This window comes from Acomys russatus, chromosome 1 (assembly GCF_903995435.1).
Source record: "Acomys russatus chromosome 1, mAcoRus1.1, whole genome shotgun sequence".
In the NCBI taxonomy this organism is placed as follows: Eukaryota; Metazoa; Chordata; class Mammalia; order Rodentia; family Muridae; genus Acomys; species Acomys russatus.
Window position 1 is genome coordinate 31,396,543 of NC_067137.1, and position 22,936 is coordinate 31,419,478.

General features: G+C 43.3%; 1 protein-coding gene across 1 annotated transcript in view; it reads right to left on the reverse strand.

Moving 5' to 3' along the window:
• Positions 1-8,358: 8,358 nt before the first annotated feature.
• Positions 8,359-22,936, reverse strand: part of Vsnl1 (visinin like 1) — a 109,148-nt gene continuing 94,570 nt past the window's right edge. The window contains exons 3-4 of the mRNA XM_051143436.1: positions 17,316-17,531; positions 8,359-8,773 (exon numbers count right to left, since the gene is read on the reverse strand). Of these exons, the coding sequence (XP_050999393.1) occupies positions 8,576-8,773; positions 17,316-17,531 (414 nt within the window). The 3' untranslated portion in view covers positions 8,359-8,575. The remainder of the gene's footprint in view (positions 8,774-17,315; positions 17,532-22,936) is intronic.

A 22,936-nucleotide genomic window follows, 5' to 3' on the forward strand; every position in this document is an offset into this window, starting at 1 on the left:
TGGTGGCACATGCCTTTAATCCCAGTACTCTGTGTTCCAGGGCAGCCTGGTCTACAAAGCAAGTCCAGGACAAGCAAAGGCTACCCAGAGAAACCCTGTCTCCAGGAACTAAAAACTGCAGGACATGATGACACACACCTTTAATCCCAGGACTCATACCGCTTGACTCTGGTCACACCTTAACATCCCACCAAGCATACCCTACCCAAATGTGCCTAGTAATGCCAGGCGTGGTGGCGTACGCCATTAATCCCAGCACTAGGGAGACAGAGGCAGGCGAATCCCTGTGAGTTTGAGGCCAGCTTGGTCTACATAGTATGTCCAGGACAGCCAAGGCTACACAGAAACCTTGTCTCATAAAAAACAAAAAACAAAACAAAACAAAAAGACCCTAAAAACCAAAAGGAAAGAAAAAATCTGGGTAGTGGTGCATGTGTTATATCTGACCGAAGTGCTGTGATGAAAAGGAAGTGACTCAAAATGCCTGAGTGAAAGGAAGGATCATGAGTTCCAAGGATAGCTACATGAGCAAGACCCCCTCTTCCCACCACCACCCCTGTACGAAATTAGACGTAGGAATAAAGATTTAAGTGTTTATAATATCCCGAGGCAGTATTCCAGTCATATCCATAACTTAATGCAGTTAAAACATTTACAGTGCATAGCTATTGCTGGTGTTCCCAGAAGTGTTAAGTACTTGGTTTCCAGTCTGGTGTTAATGGATAGTAGTGAACCTCAGGAGATAGAGCCTATTGGAAGGAAGTTAGGTTTTCAGGGATTGGGCTTGTATCCTTGAATTAACCATCATTTCTGGGATGTGAACATACTCAGGACGCCGGTTGCTAGGAGTGACTGCCTTAGTGGAACTGAGTTGCCAAGAGTTGAGTTAGATCCACACCTCAGCTCATGGGATTGCTTTCAGCATTATTTATGCAGTGCTTCCTCATTTCCCGATCATTCCCTCTAGCAGATACTATCTTCCACAGATGGCCACCATAGTAAACCCTTCCCATGTTCCGGGACCTTGCTTTGTGGAGACCCCTGTTGCTCTGGGTAGCATACAACTAATAGAATCTGGTAGAATTGTGTATTTCCCAGGCTAGATCTAAATAGGCAATGAAAAGAAGTGAAACTCTGGCCAGGGTCTCTAAATGCTCAAGGGCTTTTAAATGAATCCTCTAGGCTCAACAGGAGTGAGCTCTTCCTCAAGACAGCTACAGGAAGATGAAATTGCTCATATGGAGAAGCCTTGGTTCTCCTGGAAGAGGTGTTGTGCCCTTCACCCCGCCGCTGTTCAAAGCCTCTGTCTTCTAACAGTAGGAGAGATTGCAAGCCAGAAAAAAACCAAATGACTTGTTCAGTTAAGGGACAGGAAATGATATGAAGACTTTTAACATTGGAGTGGTTTGTTTATAGCTAAAGGAAGAGATCGTGGCACTTGAAAATAAATGGCATAAAATAAAATTGAATCTGCACAGTACTGCATAGAAAATGTTACTAATCTAAATGGCCTTGGAAAAGCTATTAGCAGAAACCCATATAGTCTTACGGATGCTTCTGGTGAGGAACACTGAATTGGAAGTGCCAGGATTAGGAACCATCTTACAGTGTAGGAACTGAAGTAACCTGTGAGACAGGAAGTGACACAAAATAAACTAGAATCTGTAAGCAGTATGAAAAGTACTTTCTGACCATGCCATGATGCCTACAATAAGATGTGAGAGCAGCAAAAGAAAAACAAGCAGTGACATGTGGGACCAAGTTTGTCTCATTCCTGCCAGATGTTGACTGCTTTGCAAATTCAGAAAAAGGCTCCAGTGTGAAAACCAACCCCACATGATCAGGCCTACTCAAAAGGAACAAAAACTGGCCTCAAGGCCCCCAAAGGCCTAAGCCTTTACTGAAAGTTAGCTATTAATAAAATGGCACCTGCGTTATAACTTGGAAAATAGAAATTAAACAAACAAACAAACAAACACCCTAGGGTAAGACTCCAATCTTTTTAGGGCATCAGGAAGATTTAAAGTAAGTGCTGAAGACGTTTGCAGACAAAGTGCTTCTTTCCAAGGGCTTCTTAGGTCGTTACCCTTAAACAGTAGGACTGTTCATGCTATTAAGGCTTTCATTCCGTACTAGTCTTACTGTGAACCTCTTCCAAGACTGGAGTTTCTAAGTTAGTAAGGCAGTAACTATCGAGGACTGACTTTCCCTGTCTTGGCAGAGTTTGGCCATCAACTTTGCCTGCATCCAAGCTTGCCCTTTTTTCAGGCACAATTTTGTCTGGTAGAAATGAGGACCTTTTGCCCAGTGGCTAGTTTGCCACATTTGAAGCCATCTCCATAAGGAGGTTCTTTGATGCTCATCATCTTCTTGGAGGTAGGCTGGGTGTTGCCAGGAGTTAACCTGTCTCATTGTCAATGAATCTTTAAAGTAATAAAACCCCTTTTAAATTCCACATTCTGCATGTCTCTGGGGTTTTTGAAGCCCTTGTCTTTCTATAGAGTCATATCTATCTGCTGTACCAAAGATGTATATTTTTGTGATAAAAGTAGACTAGTAATTGACATGACCATGATTTAATTTATTAATAATTAATTTGAAAACGTATTTCTCCTAAACAGCTTGATAGCACTTTCGAAGCATTGGAAGTAACCCTTGTATTATAATTGAGTTGTATGGGTACAATACCTCATATTAGAGCAGAAATTTTATATTTATATATATATTATGTGAGGAATAATCTTATATTTGAATTCTATACCACTGTATCTAGAACTTATTTTGCATCTGTATACAAAATTCTGTATCAGTGAATAAAAATATCTTGTGAGTGACAACTGAGGCATTAAGTTGAGGAGAGTAGATTCACTAATCTACTTTTTGTTCTATCTTCCCTGTACATTTCTATATTCCCCCTTCTTTCTTGTCAACCACTTTCTCCAAACAGGATGTCAAATGTCCAGTATGCTGCAAGGAATGCATCCTGTCAGGTCTGATCCAATGTCAGTGTCTGGTTCTTTTGTTCTGAAAGCATATACTTTCTCAATAGCAAATATATCTGTCAGATGTATTGGGCCAGAAGGCTGAAGAAGATGCTCCAATGTTATAAAGACTATTCAGGTAAAAAACTGTCACTGTCATCTTCTCATTTGGAAAGTTACTAACATGAACTCCCGGCATACTCAGATAATCAAGTTTACTCCTTTTCAGGTCTCTGAGGGAGTTGAAGACCAGGTAGCTTAGTTTTACAATATGAAGCTCAATTGTTTAGGGGTTACGATATTTTTAGGTCTAGATAGGTGTTCTAAGTTGGTAATGACAATATGTGATGGAGATTGATTTACATTCAGAAATTTAGATGCACCAAGATAGGAAAGATGTCTTCTTCAAGGCTGTCAAATACAAATAGCCAAAACACTAAGAATGTAACATTTATATAATTCCTGATTGTGTCACGGTTCTTCTTCCCATAGGTAATCTGTGTGTATGTTTGTGTGTGTGTGTGTGTGTGTGTATAATATAAAAGTCTATGTACAAAAATAAAATAATTAAAAAAATAAGTTGTTAGTAAGCATGCTAGGGCCTGACAGACTGCTCAGCACTTAACCTGAGTTTAGTTCCCAGCGCCCTCATAGCAGCTCACAACTGCCTGTAACTAGTTCTAGAGGACTTAACACTTGGCCCTGTGTGCACCAGGCATACAGCATGCACAAATACACCACATATAAGCAAAATATGCAGTATATTTTTAAAAAGTTTTAAAAAGAATTGTATTTACTTAAAGTGTTGGTAGTTGTAAGATTTTACATGTGGACAATAGGCTGGAGCCCCTCGTCAGGAAGCTTAGAAGATCCACCTAGCTGCATTGTAGAGCTGCCATTGATTAGAAAAGCTGTGTGCCTTTCCCACATGATGCGTTTATTGCAATGGTTCAAAGCCCAGCTCACCATTTTTTTTTTTTAAAGATTTATTTATTTATATTGTATACAATGCTCTGTCTGCATGTACACCTGCAGGCCAAAAAGAGGGCATCAGATCACGTTCTAGATGGCTGTAAGCAATCATGTGGTTGCTGGGAATTGAACTCAGGACCTCTGAAAGAGCAGTCAATGCTCTTAACTTCTGAGTCATCTCTCCAGCCCACACCCACAGCTCACTATCTTATGTTGTGTGTAAGGGGAGATGATGACGCTGGTGGCACAGTGGATTTTGGGTCTAGAATGGTACTCAGTGTGCTGCATCCGAGGAGTCTAGGTGACACTGGGCCTGAAGCCTGACCCCAAAGTCATGGCATGAAGCTCTTACAAATTCTTGGGAGGCACACTTTATATGGGATCTGGGATGTGAGCTCTGGCCAGAGGTTAGACTGGCATATTTATTTTGAAGGTGATGACAAAAATCGCTCATGCTATATATTCTCCAAGAACTTTGCTTCACCTAATAGGAGAGAGGATGTGCCTTTCTTGTAACTAGTAACTGCAAGTGACACAGAAAGGAAGGTAAAAATTCCTGCTTAGCAGGAAGCCAAGATCACTTTGTAGTCTTAGCTACTGCCAGGCTACCATGTTATAAAGAAGTACAAGCTAGCCTTGAGTGAAGTCTTGAGGTTCCCAGCCAGCCCAGAGTGTCCCTGGGGCCCATTTCCACTAAGTAAGTACAAGTGGCTTCTATGACTCCAAGCAAGTGCCAGCCAGCCAAACACTTAACACATAAGTTGATACAATGCTGTGATAAGGGGTTGAGTTATTACAGAGTAATATAATGAAACTACCTCGACTGCCACCCACCCTTCACTCAATGTGACTCAACTCCTTTTGTGGGTTGCCTTACATTTGTACAGATACTACGCTGTGTAGTCAGTTTTATTCTTCTTTTACTCAGCATTTAAGACATTTTTTCATGTTGTACATACCTAGTGCCCTCTCCGCCACTGTATAGGATGTCAGGCTGAGGTATCTCCTGCATTTTACTTACCTGATCCTGTAATAATAAACCAAGAGATTGACTACACTACCTACACCATAAACAGCCATCACAAATGGTGTGGGACATGTCCGCATAGGTCCTTCTGCGAGTGTTTTTATTGGGTGGGGGGTGGTGGTGGTACATGGGGCTGGACAATATGACCAGAAATAGAAATGCTCACCCAGAGGGCACAGGCGGCTTTTCTTTAGGGTCAACTGTGCCAGTCAATCTATACTAATCGTAAAAAGGAAGACTAAATAAGCAAATCAGATTTTTTGTTTTTTGAGACTGTTTCTCTATATAGCCTTGGCTGTTCTGGGCTCCTTTTGTGGACCAGGCTGGCCTTGAACTCACAGCAATCTGCTTGCCTCTGCCTCCTGAGTGCTGGGAATAAAGACATGCACAGCCCACAAATCAGATTTTTTTATTTATTCACATAGCTCCTACATTTTAAAAAAAGAATTAGTGGGCCTGTGGAAGGGCTTGATTTAAATATGTTTTTGATATCTTTCCCTCAGTTCCTTCCACTCTGGTCCTTCTGGGTGGCATTACTTCACATGTCACCTCACCATCCCAGTGTAGAGCCACCACTATATCCCACCCCTCCCCCTCTCTCTTACCTTGCTGTGTTTTTCTTCTGTCTCTTGGAGTTTGACATTCATGAGCATGTATGGGCTGTCTCCAGACATACTAATAAGAACATTGTTGGGTGCATAATAGGCAGTCAGTGAGGATTTGTTATGAATGGGTCACCAGGGCATTGTGGAACCAGGTGGCACCCCCAGTTTACCCATACCTCTTACTCATGGTAGCGGGAGAGGCAGAATTTCAGACTTTGTCTGTTCATGCTTCTTCCTTACCATGCACAGGGCCTAAAGGTGCAAGTGCTCCTAGTCACCTATAGAGATGCTCTCTCTTGGGGCAGAATTTAGGCCTCTTGGCATGTATGAGTAAGTAGTAAGGTTTGCGTACAGTTACTTGTGAAATGAATTCGATGGATGGAGTCATTATACCCTGGCTAGTGTCTTTTTTTTTTTTTTTTTTTTTTTTTAAGATTTATTATGTATACAGTGCTCTGCCTGCATGTACACCTGCACGCCAGAAGAGGGCATCAGATCACATTATAGGTGGCTGTGAGTCACCATGTGGCTGCTGGGAATTGAACTCATGACCTTTGGAAGAGCAGACAGTGCTCTTAACCTCTGAGCCACCTTGCCAGTCCCCCATGGCTAGTGTCTTTTAGTAGTCCTAAGTCAAAGAAAAATGGTTAGGGAGGAAAGATGCTCTCAGTAAAAGTGCTTTGAATCAAGGAAAGAATGCTGCAGTGTGTGATGAAAGTAAGCCCTGGTGTTGACAGGTCCAGACTGTGGTCCATCCCATTCTGTCAAGTCCTCAGATCCCAGGTCCAGCAGACAACATCTGTGAGGGGGGGGGGGGAGTAGTTTCTCTTTTGCTTTCTACAGAAAACATTCACTGAACTCATATAAAAGTCCTCTCTACCCATTTTTTTATACATTGGCTTGGAGCAATGAAGCATTTTCCTGTAGGTCACCCCACATTCTAATTTGTCTAGTTAAAAAAAAAATGTGTCTAAGCCGGGCGTGGTGGCACACGCCTTTAATCCCAGCACTCGGGAGGCAGAGGCAGGCAGATCACTGTGAGTTCGAGGCCAGCCTGGTCTACAAAGTGAGTCCAGGATGCCCAAGGCTACACAGAGAAACCCTGTCTCGAAAAAAAAAAATGTGTCTAATGTTTTTGAAATGGTGTTTTACTTGTTTCTTTATCACCTTTTTTGTTTGTTTGTTTGTTTTAATAAACTGGAAAGTAACTTTAAAAAAACAGTAAGCCCTGGATCTACACACATTATTTTTTTTTACATTTTTTATTAATTTATTCATATTACATCTCGATTGTTAGCCCTTCCCCTGTTTCCTCCCATTCTTCCCTCCCTCCCACTTCCCCCTTCTCCCTTTCCCTATGTCTGATTGAGGGAGCCTCCTCCCCCTATATATGCTCTTAGAATATCGAGTCTCTTCTTGGTAACTTGCTATCCTTCCTCTGAGTGCCGCCAGGCCTCCCTGTCCAGGGGACATGGTCAGAGAAGGGGCACCAGGGTTCGTACACACATTATTTTAATTAAAATAATTTGTGAGGTTTGTTTTTTGGTATGGTCACAGTGGCTGTCCCTGAAAGGCTTGATAGCTGGTGTGAAAAGCAAATCTAGAGGTTTCTGTCAGAGGAAATGCAAGTGTACTCCACTTTGTGAAGAAGCCGAATGTCTCCAGGCATGGTCTGAAAATGCCAAGCCGATTTAGAGTTCTGGATGACAGTCCCCCACATGCCCCCCCCCCCAGCATACACACACACACACAAGGTCAGAAGGATATGCTTTGTTCCATCATGAAAAGAAAAAAGTAGCACAATGTTTGCTTCTAACTTACCTTAGAGGGCCCACTCGGGCACTAAGTGTGGCTCCACAGAGAGCTATCTAGAACATAATACATTGTTGGCACCAAAGTCACACTGAGATAAAGTTTATTGTCACATAATGAGCATTGTTTTCCAGAATGAACAAATTTCCTGTTTTCTTTAACTGTTACATGCCATATTAATTGTCCCTCCTTAGGGGAGGGGCTGGATGAGAAGTTGGAAAGTGACCCCACCCACCCCCACCCCCGCCCCTTTCATTCATTCTTCCAATTCCAAAGATGTATGCTTAAGGGTAGGTTTAGTAAGTCATTGCTAGCTGATCCTATTATGAACATCGAGCTGAAAATTATAAATTTATAAGTATTAGGGAAATAAATCAAATGTTAGAAATTTATTTGGGACATCTATTGCCACCTTCTGGAAGCCTTTGAAATGTCAAGCAGAAATCAATACATTTCCATCATTATGATTTTTACTTTCAATAAATAATATTCTGTTCTATAGATATAGATATATATATAGCTATACTTAATGAATGAGTTGTTTAGCAGAATTTTAAAGTTTTATACTGCATTCATCCAAAACAGCTCTTTCCAGATTGAGAGGTTACAAATGAGGTAAGAATTAAGGCAAACCCAAAAGGCATGCAAATGTAGTACGTTTATATTCACTGATAATACAAGCTGTGTGGGGGCCAGACAGGGAGCTAAGGGCCCATCCTGTGCGTCTGTCCAGTACTATTTTACAGGAGAATGGTGACACAGCCCATAATTAAATTACATTACCGTGGGGGGGGGGGGCTCTCAGTGCTACTAACATTATATAATCAAGGAGACACAAGCATTAGCAAAACATGTACAAGAAATCATAGGACTGTTTGCAGCACGCTTCTGCCCAGGCTTTGGAGGAAGATGTACCTTAATGAAATGATATTACACGTATCACATTGTGGCAGGTTGTTGGTTTTGTTTTATAATATATGCTTTTAAAATTCATTAGCAAATGACATTCTCATGCACACAAGTGTTTCAAACACAAGAAGCAAGTCCATTTATAGGTAGTCCAAGCAAGTGTGTGTGTGTGTGTGTGTGTGTGTGTGTGTGTGTGTGTGTGTGTGTGTGTAGCTGCAGACGGAATGGAACATCAAGACTTCTGTGCAGTCCATTGCATTGACATCAGCTCATTTCTGAATGTCGCACTGCAGAAGTAATACAATGGAAGGGTCGCTTTTTGCAGCTTCTTTGAATTCATCCAATGTAATCTGGTCATCTTTGTTCTTATCCATCTTGCTGAAAATCTTGTCCACTCGCTGTTCAGGCGTGAGGCCATCCTCATTCATTTTCATCATGATCACAGTGCCCACCATTTTGTAGATAGCCTTAGGGAAAAGAACATGGTAGATGGCATTACAGGAAACCCAGGAAGCCAGAGAGCTCTCTCTCCCTGTCTCCCTTCACCTAATTAGGTCCTGTTTATCCTCCCAAACATAGTTTCCCTTTCCCATAAGAGGTTCACTTCCTGTGCTTTAAGTTCCCATGGCAACCTGTACTTCTTTCCCCAATGGAATATAACACACTCTTTATTATTGTGCTAGATAGTTTTCTGTCAACTTGACATAAGCCAGAGTTATTTGAAAGGAGGAACATCCGTTGAGAAAATACCTCCATCAGGTTATCTGTATGGCATTTTAAAAAAATTAATGATGGGTGGGATGGACCTAGCACACAGGGCTAAGTGCCAATCCTGGTCAGGCATTTCCTGGGAGGTTTAAGAAAGCAGCCTGAGTAAGCCATGAGGAACAAGCCAGTAAACAGCATTCCTCCATGGCTTCTGCTCAGTTCATACCTCCAGGTTTCTGCGCTTCTTGAGTTCCTGCCTCACCTTTCCTCAGTAATAGACTATTACTTGGATGTGTAAGATGAAACAAACCTTGTCCTCCCCCAGTTGCTACTGGTCATGATGTTTTATCACAGCAACAGAAGCCCTAACTAAGACAATTACTGTAATTGTTTTGTCTTCCTCACCTGAGACTACATTCCATAAAAACAGAGACCCTGTGTTTTTCTCACTTCTTCAGGACTCAGCACTATGCTTGTCACATAATAAAGCTTCAACAAATATTAATTGGAAGAAACAAATCCTTTTAATTTGCTAGGGCAAGAGACATAGAGTCGGGAGGCAGTACAAGAAGAACCAAAAAGGGTGTTGATAAGGAGCGAAACCAGAGAGGGATGCAAAAGTCAGATCATAAAGTTGGCTTTTAAAGGCCATAAGGAATTTAAGTGGACTCCAGTGCAATTCTTAAGTGGTTTTCAATGAGAGTAATATAACCAGACATGATAATCTTGAGGCCAGTTAGATGGAGAGGATTTGTTGATGATGACCAGGTTTCTGAGTGGAGGAAGTACGTAGGCCAGCGCTAAGAGAAAAGGTCATGGATTAGGAAAGGATCAGGAAAGAAAAATGACATCTTATTTCAGATATTCTGAGTGGTGGGTGGGGATGGCAGTCAACACACACTAGCATTGGGAATTGGCAAGGGACTCACAATGTGTTGTTTCGTGGAGACAATAAAACCGAGCTTGCAAGGAAGTCCAGAACAACCAGTAGGTTAATATGAACGGAAGGGCAGAGCTAGAAGAGTCCTCCAGGTCAACTAATTATCCATAATTAATTCTAAATACACGCGCTTCCTAGATAGACACCGTTTTCTTTTGTGAAGAGTGCCTTAGAGTGATAAGTGCTCATTGCTGCCAGCACTTGTCATGAGAACATGCATAATGACATTTGTAGCTTCCAAGTGGGGACAACACCAGTGATCTCAAATTAATAAACAGGATGACACATCTGTGCAGTGGGACATGTTAGCAATGAAAAAAAAAAAGTTTTAGATGGATAAACCCTAAGAATCAGAAATGTGGACCACCGCTGCGCAAGACACCAGTGCCGCATGCATGCACACGATTCCATTTATGTGCAACACGAGATCCATAGAGACAAAGTGGCGGTTGCCTGAGTCTCAGTTGTCAGGAGATATAGTGGTTTGAGGGGTCTTACTAAAGAACAAAAATATTTCATTATTGCATTACAGTGAGCACACCCCTGCTCCCCCACCCCCAAAATCTGTAAGGTGTATTGTTTAAATGGGTGGATTTATGGCCTGCAAATTGCAACTCAATACAGTTGTTTTAAACATGCCTATTAGGGAGGTTAACCCATTAAAAGAGTACCTTATTTATCAAACTAAGATGTCCGTTGAGAACTGAGGGTGGTGGCACATGCCTGTAATCCTAGTACTCTGGGAGACAGAGGCAGACGGATCTCTGTGAGTTTGAGGCCAGTTTGGTCTACAAAGTGAGTCTATGGTAGCCAAGGCTACACAGAGAAACCCTGTCTCAAAACAATAGCAACAAAAAATGTCTATTGAGATAAGATATTGTGCATGTTCAGTTTCACAACTAGATTGTGTTAATCTGTGGTGGGAAGAAAACAAAACCAAAAAGCAAACAAACAAAGACTCTAGGTCTTCAAAAGTGGCAGGCTCCAGAAATTCCACTACATTAGTAGACAGGACACAGGTGCTCAAGGGAACGTCAGAAGAGTCTGCTCTTTGTGCCCTCAAATTTAAAAAGAGACAAAAGGGCCATTTGCTTGTAGCTGTACTCTTCCTCTGTAATTTAAAAAGATGAAGCCAAAAGATTTCTCATGAGGCAAGAGACATGAAGTAGCCAGTAAGACAAATGTCCTATTAATAACATCAGAGTAATAACAAATGTAAACACTGGAGGCACATCTGGGCACCTTAGCAGCAAGTCTCATATGGCCAAACTGGGGTCTCATTAATGGTATCTGAGAATATGACACCCGAGAAAGGAAAATTTTCACTAAGTCCTACACTCTATGTCAGTACAGATCAGAGAGGGCATGCCAGACCTCAAACTAACTACTAACATGTCCCCAGAGAACCTGCAGAATCCTTCTCTATTATGTGTTTCAGCAGCATTCCCAGCATGCATCAGCAAGTTTCCTATGAACCTCCCTGAGGAGAGGGTATGCTCATTCACGAAGAAATAAGTTCTGTTTGTCTCCCTGTGTAGACCTGTCAGTCCTGTCCTCATCACTCTATTAGGTGTGCTTTTCCTTAATGGGAAGGATTAAGAGGTGTGGCCTTGTTGGAGGAGGTGTGTCACTTAGGGCAGGCTTTGGTGTTTCAAAAGCCCACACCATTCCCAGTTAGTGCCCTCTGCCTGGTGCTTGTAGATAAAGGCTCTCAGCTACTGATGGAGCACCATCCCTGCCTGCTGCCATGCTCTCTGCCATGATGGTCATGGCATCTCATCACAGTGATAGAAAGGTAACTAAGACAGGAAGAAACTAGGTCACAAGGCCGCACCTTCCTGAATGGGATCAAGGTCCTTATAACAGAGGCCCAGTGAGGCACTTTCCACTTCCATAATTTGAGCACCTAGTAAGAAGACTCTGCTGGAGCAATAGCTCAGAGGTTACGAGCACTTCCTGCTCTTCCACAGGTCCTGAGTTTAATTCCCAGCAACCACATGGTGGCTCACAACCATCTATAATGAGACCTGGTACCCTCTTCTGGCCTGCAGGAGTTACATGCAGACAAGACACTGTATGCATACTAAATAAATAAATATTTTTTTTAATCTGTTAAAAAAAAAAAAAAGAAAAAGAAAAAAGACGATTTTGCATAGGCCAGGAAATGCTCCTTCACTAGACACAGAATCTGCCAGAGACTTGATCTCAGATGTTCAGCCTCTTGACTCTTGAAGATTATGTTTCTGTTATTCATAAAACACCCAGTCTATGGCATTTTGTTACAGCAGCCTTGCCTGTCATCATGCCAAGCCACAATGCACTTCATATAGTGGCTAGCCTTTGCCAATAAACTAGGAAACTGGAGAGTGCTTTTAGACCCTACAATGGCATTTCAGAACTGGCATCCCCCGCCCCACCTCCTTTCTTTCTTTTTTTGTTTTTGTTTTTTCAAGACAGGGTCTCTCTGTGTAACAGCCCTGGCTGTCCTAGAACTCTCTCTATAGACCAGGCTGGCCTGGAACTCACAGAGATCTGCCTGCCTCTACCTCCCAGTGCCAGGATTAAAGACATGCTCTACCAGGCACAGAGGGACTGGCATTCTTGAAAGGAAAGGATCACAGATGAGTCTCTCCAGGTGTTAGGAGAGGGATGAGGCCTCAGGCAACAGGCTCCTCCTCCTCTTTCAGGAGGTGGCAGTCTTAGTAGGAAACAGAGTTAGCTAGCACCATGGCAAAAACCAGAAAGGAGGGAGAGATGCAGAGAACTCCAGAATCTGCTTAGGGCTCTGATAGGGTACACATGGGGAATGAAGTCAAAGGAGAAGCTCCTGAGCAAGTGCTGACCGGCCGGGGAACATTCTAGTTCTGACCAGCCCCAGTAGAGAGAGCTTGCTGAATGCCTGAAACATTCAGGAGCAGGGCTACTACCCATCTTTCTTGAGAGGCAAACATTGTTCTTAGACTCTTCTGTATTGACTCTCTCTTCGACCCAAACCTGCGGCTAATTTACTAACACCTTCTAGCTTTCCAGATCTAACTAATTCTCAAAGATGCATCCTTGGTGTTCTTTGGTGTTCTTGGTGGTCTTTGGATGAAGAACACTGATAGGCTTTTCTAATTTCTTTTTTCAGGACTGCATGTTCCTTCTTCTTTGAAGGTTTCTGTACTTTTTAGCTCTGCCTTTTTTTTTCTTTGATCTATTGGTCTTCCTCCATCATCATCATCATCATCATCATCATCATCATCATCATCATCACCACCACCATCATCAATGTTCCTGTATGTGTGTACAAGTGTACATGCATATGTGTGCTTTAAAATAGAGATGTGAAGATAAACTTTTGGTGTCATCTCCAGGAATGCCACTCTTTCATTGCTTCTTTCAAGCAATTCTTTCATTCTTTGAAGCATTTCTACTTGGCTTTGAGCACATCAGTTAGGCTACGCTGGCTGGACTGCAAGCCCCAGGCACGCTCCTATCTCCATCGCCGCACACTGGGATAACCAGTGTGCACCACCATGCTTGGGATTTTTACGTGGGTGCTAGGGATGGAACTCAGACACCCATGCTTGTGAGGCGAGGCGAGCCCTCTCCGTTCCTCAGCTCTGCCATTCTCAATCTGCTTTACTAGTTGTTCTTCGTGTTTTTTTCTAAGTGTTTTCCTGCCTCGGGGCTCAGTCTTCTGAACGCCCCCTTTCTACTTTCTGCTTCCCATTGACTATATGCCTTTGCTCATCTGAGTGCATGGGCGAGTCTGGTCATACACCGGAAAGGTTCTGTTTTATCCATCCAGAGCGGAAAGACCTCAGTTACTCTGTGGGGTCCTTAATAGAGACCGTAGAGTGGGCTCTGATGTCAATAGGAAAACGAACCCTGAAGAAAGCTCCCTTTTGAACTGTCCTAAACTAGCGTGAGGGGACCACACCAATGCACATGCAATTTAGCCAGTTTTCAAGCCAACTGTCCACACTCTGAATAAAATCACTACCACACAGATAGTGTCATATGGCATTTGCCACATCCAGAAGCAAACAAAAATTATTAAGTGAGCAAAGAAGGGGCCCAAAAATGTACACCCCTCCCCTACCCCAACCAGATGAGATAGCTCACCTGTTCAATTCACAACCAAAAAGATAAGGGATGCACAGGGTTAAAAGAAGAGATGGGGAGCTAGGAAGAAGAGCTAGAGGACTACCCAGGTGGCTGAAAAAGAGAAGATGCTGCCAGTGTCCAGAGAGGCCTGGTGTGACCTGGGGACCTTAGTGCTACTGCGGCTCATCTGGACCTCATAGATTGACCTGATGCTCTCCAGATGACTATGATCGATTTCGTAGAACACCTGTGGCCACAGAGGATCATGTAAAGTACATTCTGTAAACCATGTCTAAACAAGACAACACATTGTCCAAGCCACAGAAAGTCAGAAAAACACGTGTCCCCAGTACCTTCTAATACGGATGTTCTCAATCTGTGGGTCTGCAACCCCTTTTGGGGTCACATGTCAGATATCCTGGATATTAGATATTTTCATTACGATTCATCAGTAGCAAAATTACAGTAATGAAGTACCAAAAAAAAAAAAAATAGTTTTATGGCTGGGGGTCACCACAGTATGAGGAACTGTATTAAAGGGTCATAACATTAGGAAGGTTGAAAGCCAGTGCCATAAAATGAGTGATCGACACTTCTTTAGCAATCATGGTTTATCCTTAGTGTTGTTGATCTTTTTTCAAAGATGGGATTTGTTGGGGGCACGGAATCACAGAGGCTTCTTTCTTCTCCACTGTGTGTCAGTACCCAGTCCAGAGTGAACCATGCTTCCTTGGACCCTTCCTGAATCGCACTGTCACATCCCCCACCCCATGAATACTGACAGTCTATGCGATGGTTAGTACTCACTGCCAATTTGGCAGGGTGGAAAACCATCTAGGAGACAAGTCTCTCTTGCATCTATGAGGGAATTTCTCGATGGGGTTAATTTGAGGTGCAAAGATTCACCTTAGCTGTGGGTGGCACCTGTCCATAGGATGGGATTCTGTACCAAATCAAAAGAGAAAACAAGCTGAGTGTCAGTACCCGTCTCTTGGCTTCAGAACTGGCTGCAATGTGAGTAGCTGCTTTAAGCTCTTGCCTCGCCACCTGCCCTCACATGAAGGACTGTAACCTTCAATCCTGAGCCAAAGTAAACCTCTCGTCCTTTAAGATGCTTCTGGCAGGATTAGTCACCACAGTGAGAAAAGTAGTTGTGCTGGCTGGTTTTATGTCAACTTAACACAGGCTAGAGTCATCTGAAAGGAGAGAATCTCAAGTGAGAAAATGCCTCCATAAGACCCAGCATTTTCTTAATTAGTGATTGATCAGGGAGGGCCCAGCCCATTGTGTGTGGTACCATCCCTGGCCTGGTGATCCTAGGTTCTATAAGAAAGCAGGCTGAGCAAGCCAATGGGGAGCAAGCTAGTGAGCAGCACCCTTCCATGGCCTCTGCATCGGCACCTGCTTCCAGATTCCTGTCCTGTTTGAGTTCCTGCCCTAATTTCCTTTGATGATGGCCTACTATGTGGAAGTGTTAGCCAAATTAACCCTTTTCTCCCCAAGTTGCTTTGGCCATCCTGTTTCATCACAGCAAGTGTAACCCTAACTTGTAGCCAGTGGAGCTCCTTTTTGAAATTGCCTTGAATAATAATCAGCGTGACTTGTGCAACAGCTGGTATGTGCTTGGTAGTCACATTGTTAATGGCTCAAAGCATTAACAATGATTTGAGAAAAAAAAAAGTTTAGGGGATAATGAGATTGGTCTTTAATAGGGGAAAGGTGGCAAGAGGTCAAAAAAAGATGAAACTTGGAAAAACCCACTGTGAAGGAGGGTCACATATGAAAAGGAACGAAGAGTTGAACCGTGATGGAGTTGAGAAAACAAGGCCGCGTGGATTGGACTTTTTAAACTGTAGCTAGTCTCAGAAATAAGTGTCCACAAATAGAGAACTGAGGTACTATTTGGTAGGCTCTTGTAGACACTGAAGACAAAGCAGAAAAAGGAAGAGGAGGATAAGCGCCTACACACACCAAGAAGGAGGTCCCAGGTGGGCTGAGTAGTGTAGAGAGGTAGGCTAGGGGAAGGACCTCTGACTGTCTAGGGAGGGGAGTGAAGGAGAGTGGTGGCATGGAGAGGGCTCCTTGGATCTGGGCTGCTGTATTCTACCTTCATCCCACTCCATCTTGCCCATACCAAGTAGTATATTTATTTCTCTGGGTCATAGTGTCTGATGCAGTAGTGGGCAGCAAACTATGACTTTAGTTAAACTAATTTAACTAAAGATACCAAGGCAACCATCAATTCTGAGGTACCGGTCCAGGGTCTGGGATACAGCAATGAGCATGCAGCATCCTTCTGTGTGTAGGACCTGTGTTCTGTTGTATAGTCTGTACAAAGGGTGGTATAGAACAGCCAGTTCCCCTTCTCGGGCAGCCTAGACTGTGTTGGGATACACTAGGCACATTTGATTTTGGTTTTGGTTTTTGGTTTTTCAAGACAGGGTCTCTCTGTGTTAGCCTTGCCTGTCCTGGACTCCCTTTGTAGACCAGGCTGGCCTTGAACTCACAGCAATCTGCCTGCCTCTGCCTCCCGAGTGCCGGGATTAAAGGCTAGCGCCACGCCCAGCATTCCTAGGCACATTTGGGTAGGGCAGGCTTGGTGGGAGGTTAAGGTGTGACCAGAGTTAAGTGGTATGAGGGAGGAGCCTAGGGTAGAAGGTGCATCCTGGGCCAAAAGAGAGGGAGATGCAAGAGAGACTGAGCACTATGAGAAAGAAGCCCAAGGAGACTGGCACATCCAGGAGGCAGCACTCAAGGAGAAATGCTGACCATCCGGCTAGAGCAGTCGGCAGAGGAACTGTGTGTTCATGTGGACACAGCTGGAAAAGAACTCTAGGTTCCATGGGATCTTGCGGTGGGGGTGGGAGTTGGAACCCCCACAGCTTCTGGCTGCAATGGGCTTCTGCCCAGTTCAAGCTGGTATAAGGAAGGGGTTGCCAGAATAGGGCCCAGATAGAATAGGAACTCAAGGCTGAGCCTGGTAATAAACACCCTTTGCTCCCAGAAAGCCCATTTTTTTTTTTTTTTTTTTTTTGAAGGCTTGTACTGAGTGAATGGCTTCCTAAAACACCAGTTTTAGGTGACAGGAAGGGCCTACCCTTGGTTCTGTGACTGCCCTGCCGTGCACTACAGTGGGGGGGGGGGCTGGTAGGAGAAACCAAAGCCTGGTGTGTAACTAGCAGCACTCCTAGACAGTGAGAAACCTGCCCAAGATGGCTTCTGTGGTGTCTTCCATACCCACTACCTCGTGTTCCCTCTCGAAGACCCACCTCGATGATCTCCAGCATCTCCACCCGGGTGATCTTGCCATCACCGTCCAGGTCGTACATGTTGAAAGCCCAGTTCAGTTTCTGCTCAAAGCTGCCTCTGGAGGTGATAGACAGGGCGCAGATGAACTCCCGGAAGTCGATGGTGCCGTCGCCGTTCTTGTCAAAGGTGCGGAAGGCGTGCTGTGCAAACTTGGAGGCATCTCCGTAGGGGAAGAACTGCAAAGAACACACAAGCCAGGGGTCAGGGGCAGGAAGGAAGCACAGGTGCAGAAAGGCTCCCAGCACAGAGTCAGGAGCGAGAAACGGTAGAGGCTCACACCAAGGCTGCTGCAGTGTAGCCTGGCTGCTGAACCTGGCTGGAGGCTCTGTGGGTCTCGTCTGTCAGCAGAAAGCTTTAGGCCAATGATGATCAAAGGAAGCGGGGCAGAAGGCGAGGCCGTCTGGCCACTTGTCCTGAAGCACAGGCACGGAGCATTTCCTGTGGTGGCATGTGGCTTCCAGACGGGAGAGGTCCAGTCACTCAATACCTTATTTATTTATTTATTTATTTATTTATTTATTTATTTATTTATTTATTTTAGTTCCTTCAGCCACTCACCTCCAGGTACAGGACAGAGGCAGGGAGCGGGCCACATGGTGTGGTGTATCATCAACTAGGTTCCCCTGGGTTCACCACACCACAGGATACAGGGACCTGCAGGGGCCAGTTTTCTCTGTCTGTCTGTGGTACCACGACACATTGTATTACCTCCCTGGGTGAGATTCCAGGTTTCTCTCTCTCTCTCTCTCTCTCTCTCTCTCTCTCTCTCTCTCTCTGTGTGTGTGTGTTTTAAACAGGGACTTTTCCTTTGCTGAACAGACATTTAAAAATCCATTAAAAATAGAACATGACTAGGCTTATTGTGAAAGACATAAAGAGCTTTCTTCACAGAGCCAGCAGGCAACGGGCTGCGTGGGTGACATAGAATGGACACATGGAGAGAAGAGGATGCCTGTGGCAGGGCTGAGACCTTTGGAGTCAGTTTACAGTGGTCCTGATACAGGACCTTAGGCCTGTCACAGACAGCAGGCAGCTCTGAGTGCTGATAACCACCTGAATCTCAAGACCCAAAACAAACAAAAATAAACTGCATTGTCCAAAGCATGCACGGAAGGTGTGTTTGCATTTCCGGGTGAATATATCTATCGTAAGTAGAAGCCAGTGGCTGAGGACCCAGGCTGTTCTCTACTGTTCTTGCCTTAGGTTTGGCTGGAGTGAAGGGACCACGTGGGCCACTACTGCTCAGGTGGCCAATGGTGTGACCTCTTCAGCCAGTCTGTCTGTCTTCTCAGAGTTATTGTCATTGGGGCTGTTGGTACAACCTTGTCCGTGTGTGCAGGGCTCTCCTCTGCCCTACCCACCCACTTTTTCCTGCACCTGGAAGTGCACTGGAAAACAGATGACTTTTCCCCCAGGTCTGTGGAGGTAGCTCAGCAGGTACCAGCACTTGCTGTTTGACCCAGGAGCTCAAGTAAAGGTGTGGGGGGAAAAAAACCGATTCCCAAAAGTTGTCCTCTGACCTACATGCTATGGCACCTGTGTGCCCACACTCATACACACATCCTATGTCACACACAGGCACATATAAACTAATGATAAAATAATTTTTAAACTGGAAAACAGAATTTGCCATAGAAATAAAATTGGCCATATTAAGATTCTACATGTGTGGCCTACAAAAGACACAGAAAAGACACAGAATTACAGGGGCAGGAGAAGTCACCGCAGACTGTGACTAGCATAGTGGTTCTCAACCCCTTTGGGGGTAGAACAACTTCACAGGGGTCACCTAAGAGCACCAGAAAACACAGATATTTACAGTAGCAAAATTACAGTTATGAAGTGGCAACAAAAATAATGTTATGGTTGGGGTCACCACAACATGAGGAACTGTATTAAAGGGTCACAGCGTTAGGAAGGTTGAGAACCCCTGCTCTAGTAGCTGTCACTTCTCTTCAGTATTTCTGTCACTGTGTAGCAAAAATCACCCCAAACATTTAATGGCTTAAAATTAGGGCAATTGTTTCATTTTTTCATTATCTTGGAATATAAGAACTTCAAAGCTACTTACATTTTTTCACCAATTCTTCTACCCCTAATTTTTTTTTTTTTTTTGAGACAGGGTCTCTCTCTGTAACCCTGTCTGGCCTGGTACTCACTATGTAGACCAGGCTAGCCTTGAGCCCACCTGCTCCTGGCTGTCAAGGGCTGGGTTTGCAGATGTGTGAAGCTACACCTGGCTATCAGCCTTAGCTTTCTGTGGCCCCAAAGGCCAGCACTAGGCCCTCTTCTTTTCTTCCTCTCTAACCATATCCTATTCCTCCCAACTTCTCTTTTTTAGGACCCCCTTCCCCCTCTGAGACAGGGTTTCTCTGTGTAGCCCTGGCTGTCCTGGACTCACTTTGTACACCAGGCTGGCCTTAAACTCACAGAGATCCACCTGCCTCCCTGAGTGCTAGGATTAGAAACATGTGCTACCACACCCTGCTTTCCTTTGTAGTACCTAATCAGAGCTCCAGCATCTCCTTGTTGAGCACCATCCTGGATGCTGGGGATGCAGAGGCTAACAGCTTGACGTCCTTGTGCCCTGGACCACATCATCATTGCAGGAATCATTTAGAGTCTGCTATGGTCTTTTAAAAATTTTTAAAATTGTTTTTATTAAATATTTTTACATACACAGTTATTATACATATATACAATAAACTACCTACAGCAAGAAGATCCATGAAACAATCAGGAATTTTATCTATCTATCTATCTATCTCTATCTCTATCTATATCTATCTATCTATCTATCTATCTATCTATCTATATATATCTGTCTCTGTGTGTGTATTACATTCATAGTGTTTTGGCTATTTGGTGCATCTAAAATTCTGAATGTAAATCAATCTCCATCACATATTGTCATTATCAACTTAAAACATCTATCTAGACCTAAAAACATCTTAACCACTAAACAACTAAGCTTCATTGTAAAACTAAACTATCTGGTCTTCAACCCCATCAACGACTTGAGAAGGAATAAAATTAATTACCTGGGTATACAGGGAGTGCAGGTTAGCAGCTTCCCAAATGAGAAGATGACAGAGACAGTTTGCTGCCTGAACAGTCAGTCACCCAACATTCTCTATGACGATGGAGCATCGTCTTCAGCCTTCTGGCCTATATATCTGATGGGCATATTTGTCTTGTCAAAGTTTGGCCATCGACTCTGCCTGCATCCATGCTTGCCCATTTTTAAGGCAGTATTCTGTCTATGGTAGAAATGAGGACATTTCCCCCAGTGGCTTGTTTGCCACATCTGAAGCCATCTCCAAAATTAGGTTTTTTTTGATACTCATCATTTTCTTTGAGGTAGGGTGGGTATTGCCAGGAGTTAACCTGTCTCATTGTAAATAGATCCTTGAAATATTAAAAACATCTTTAAATGTCATATTTGATATGTCTCTGAGGCTTTTGAAGAACTTACCTAACTATTTCACATTATCCTTCTATAGAATCAGATCTACCTGCTGCACCTGAGATGTACATTCTTGTGATATAAATAGACTAGTAATTGATATGACCATGATTTGATCAACTAACAATTAACTTGTATAACTTACTTGTCCTAAACAACCTGAAATAGCACTTTCAAAGTATTGGAAGTAAAGCTTGTATTATAATTGAGTTTATGGGTACAATACCACACATCTGAGTAGAAACACACATGCGCGTGCACACACACACACACACACACACAAACACATGTATATATATTGTGTGCAAAAAATAATCTTACATTTGAATTCTATACCACCGTAACTAAAATTAAACTTATTTTGCATCTATACACAAAATTCTATACCAGTGAATTAAAAATAACCTTGCAAGTAACAATTAAGGCATTAAGATGCAGAGTAAATTCATTAATCTACTTTTGTCCTATAGTCCCTATATATTTCTATATTCCCCCTCCTTTCTTGCCATGGTCTCTCTTAACTGCTAACAGGTGGAACATGAGGGTGACCAGAGCTCAGGGGACCATAGGAAGAGATTCTGAGGGAAATGCTTTCTTCTTGACCTTCTCAGCAGGATTCTCCTTCATCTCCCCTCTAGCTCCTGAGGGACTTGAGTATGAGGACTGGATGCCAGGTTCTGAGTGTGGAAAGGAGCAAATCCATACCTGACACATTCCACCACGAATGCTTGCTCTTGGCGGGTCATGAGCACAAGTGGAGGCTGACCCTCTCTAGGTGGGTGTTATTGAGGTGCTCATCTTCCTGTAGGTAGGGCTGGTGCATAAGGTCTGGCCCTGGAATGGAGCAGAGCCAACCCTTCGAAGATCCCCTGGTGAGCCCTCAGGGTGGCTTATCTGCAAGCCTTTATTGCAGCCACCAGAGAGTGCTGGGGACTTTTCTTTCTTCCCTTAATTTTCAGCAGTGTGATATTTCCACTTTCTTATATCTCTTAGCATATTTTTAAGTTAAGGGATAGCTGACAGCTTTATCTAAAAATAGCTAGGAACTGTAGGTCAGGATATTAAAAATTAATTTAGAACTGGAAATTCTTGAGAGAAAAATCGATCACAGATTTTGGACTATGAAAGTTACATGTGCCTTGAAAAAGGTCTATTTACTGCCTCCTGCAGCCTGTGCATTTGCTGTGGAAGAAATAAGTGTTTGCTTGTGAGCTGTCACGTATCTGGAGTGACCATTTGCTCTGAAAACTCTTCCTGTTGAGTTCTGAGTTTTTCTTCTCAGAGAATAGCTCTCGTTTTGATGGACTGATCTAACCTTGGATGGATCATTATGGAAAAATGGAGCCACACTCTTTTCAGTCTCTTCAAGAAGAAATCAGGGTCTTAAACTCAAACCTGTTTCTCTCAGAGGAGAACAGGGCCTGAATACAGAGGCGTTCCCCCCTCATAGTCTTCCTGACTTTCTTCCAGTTCCATCTATTTCGCTTCAACTCCTATATTAAATATTGATGCAGAAGTAATGTTTGTTGACAGTGAAAAAAATTTTTTTGTTACTATCTTAAGATAGGGTTCCCCTGTAACCTAGGCTGGCCTTGAACACTTATTCCATCTCCTAAGTGCTAGGATTGCAGGCATGCACCACCACACTGACTTTTAAAATGATTGAGATTATACCTATATGTCTGTATAGGATACTAGTGTTACCCCATGTAACCTTATAATAAAACCTGGTGTCATAAATTTTATTTTATAGCCAGGCAGAGGCAGGAGTTTCTCAAGGCACGTATAACTACAGCCTGGTCTACAGAGATCAGAGATGAATCACAGCCTGGTCTACACAGTGAGTTCTTAAGACAGCCAGGGCTATACAGAGAAATCCTGTTTCAACTCTTATCCTCCCATTTTTTAATTTTATGGATATATAGCCAAAACTTGAAAGATTAGGGAGTTTGTACAAGATCTAGGCTATAAAAATCAGGATTTGAATTGAGATCCAGTCAGCTACTTCTGCCACACCTTGTGATTCCCTTAATCAGGAGTTGGTTGAGGAAATAAACATAAATTTGCATTTTTTTTTCTTTCTTATGTTTTGTTTTTTTGAGACAGGGTTCCTCT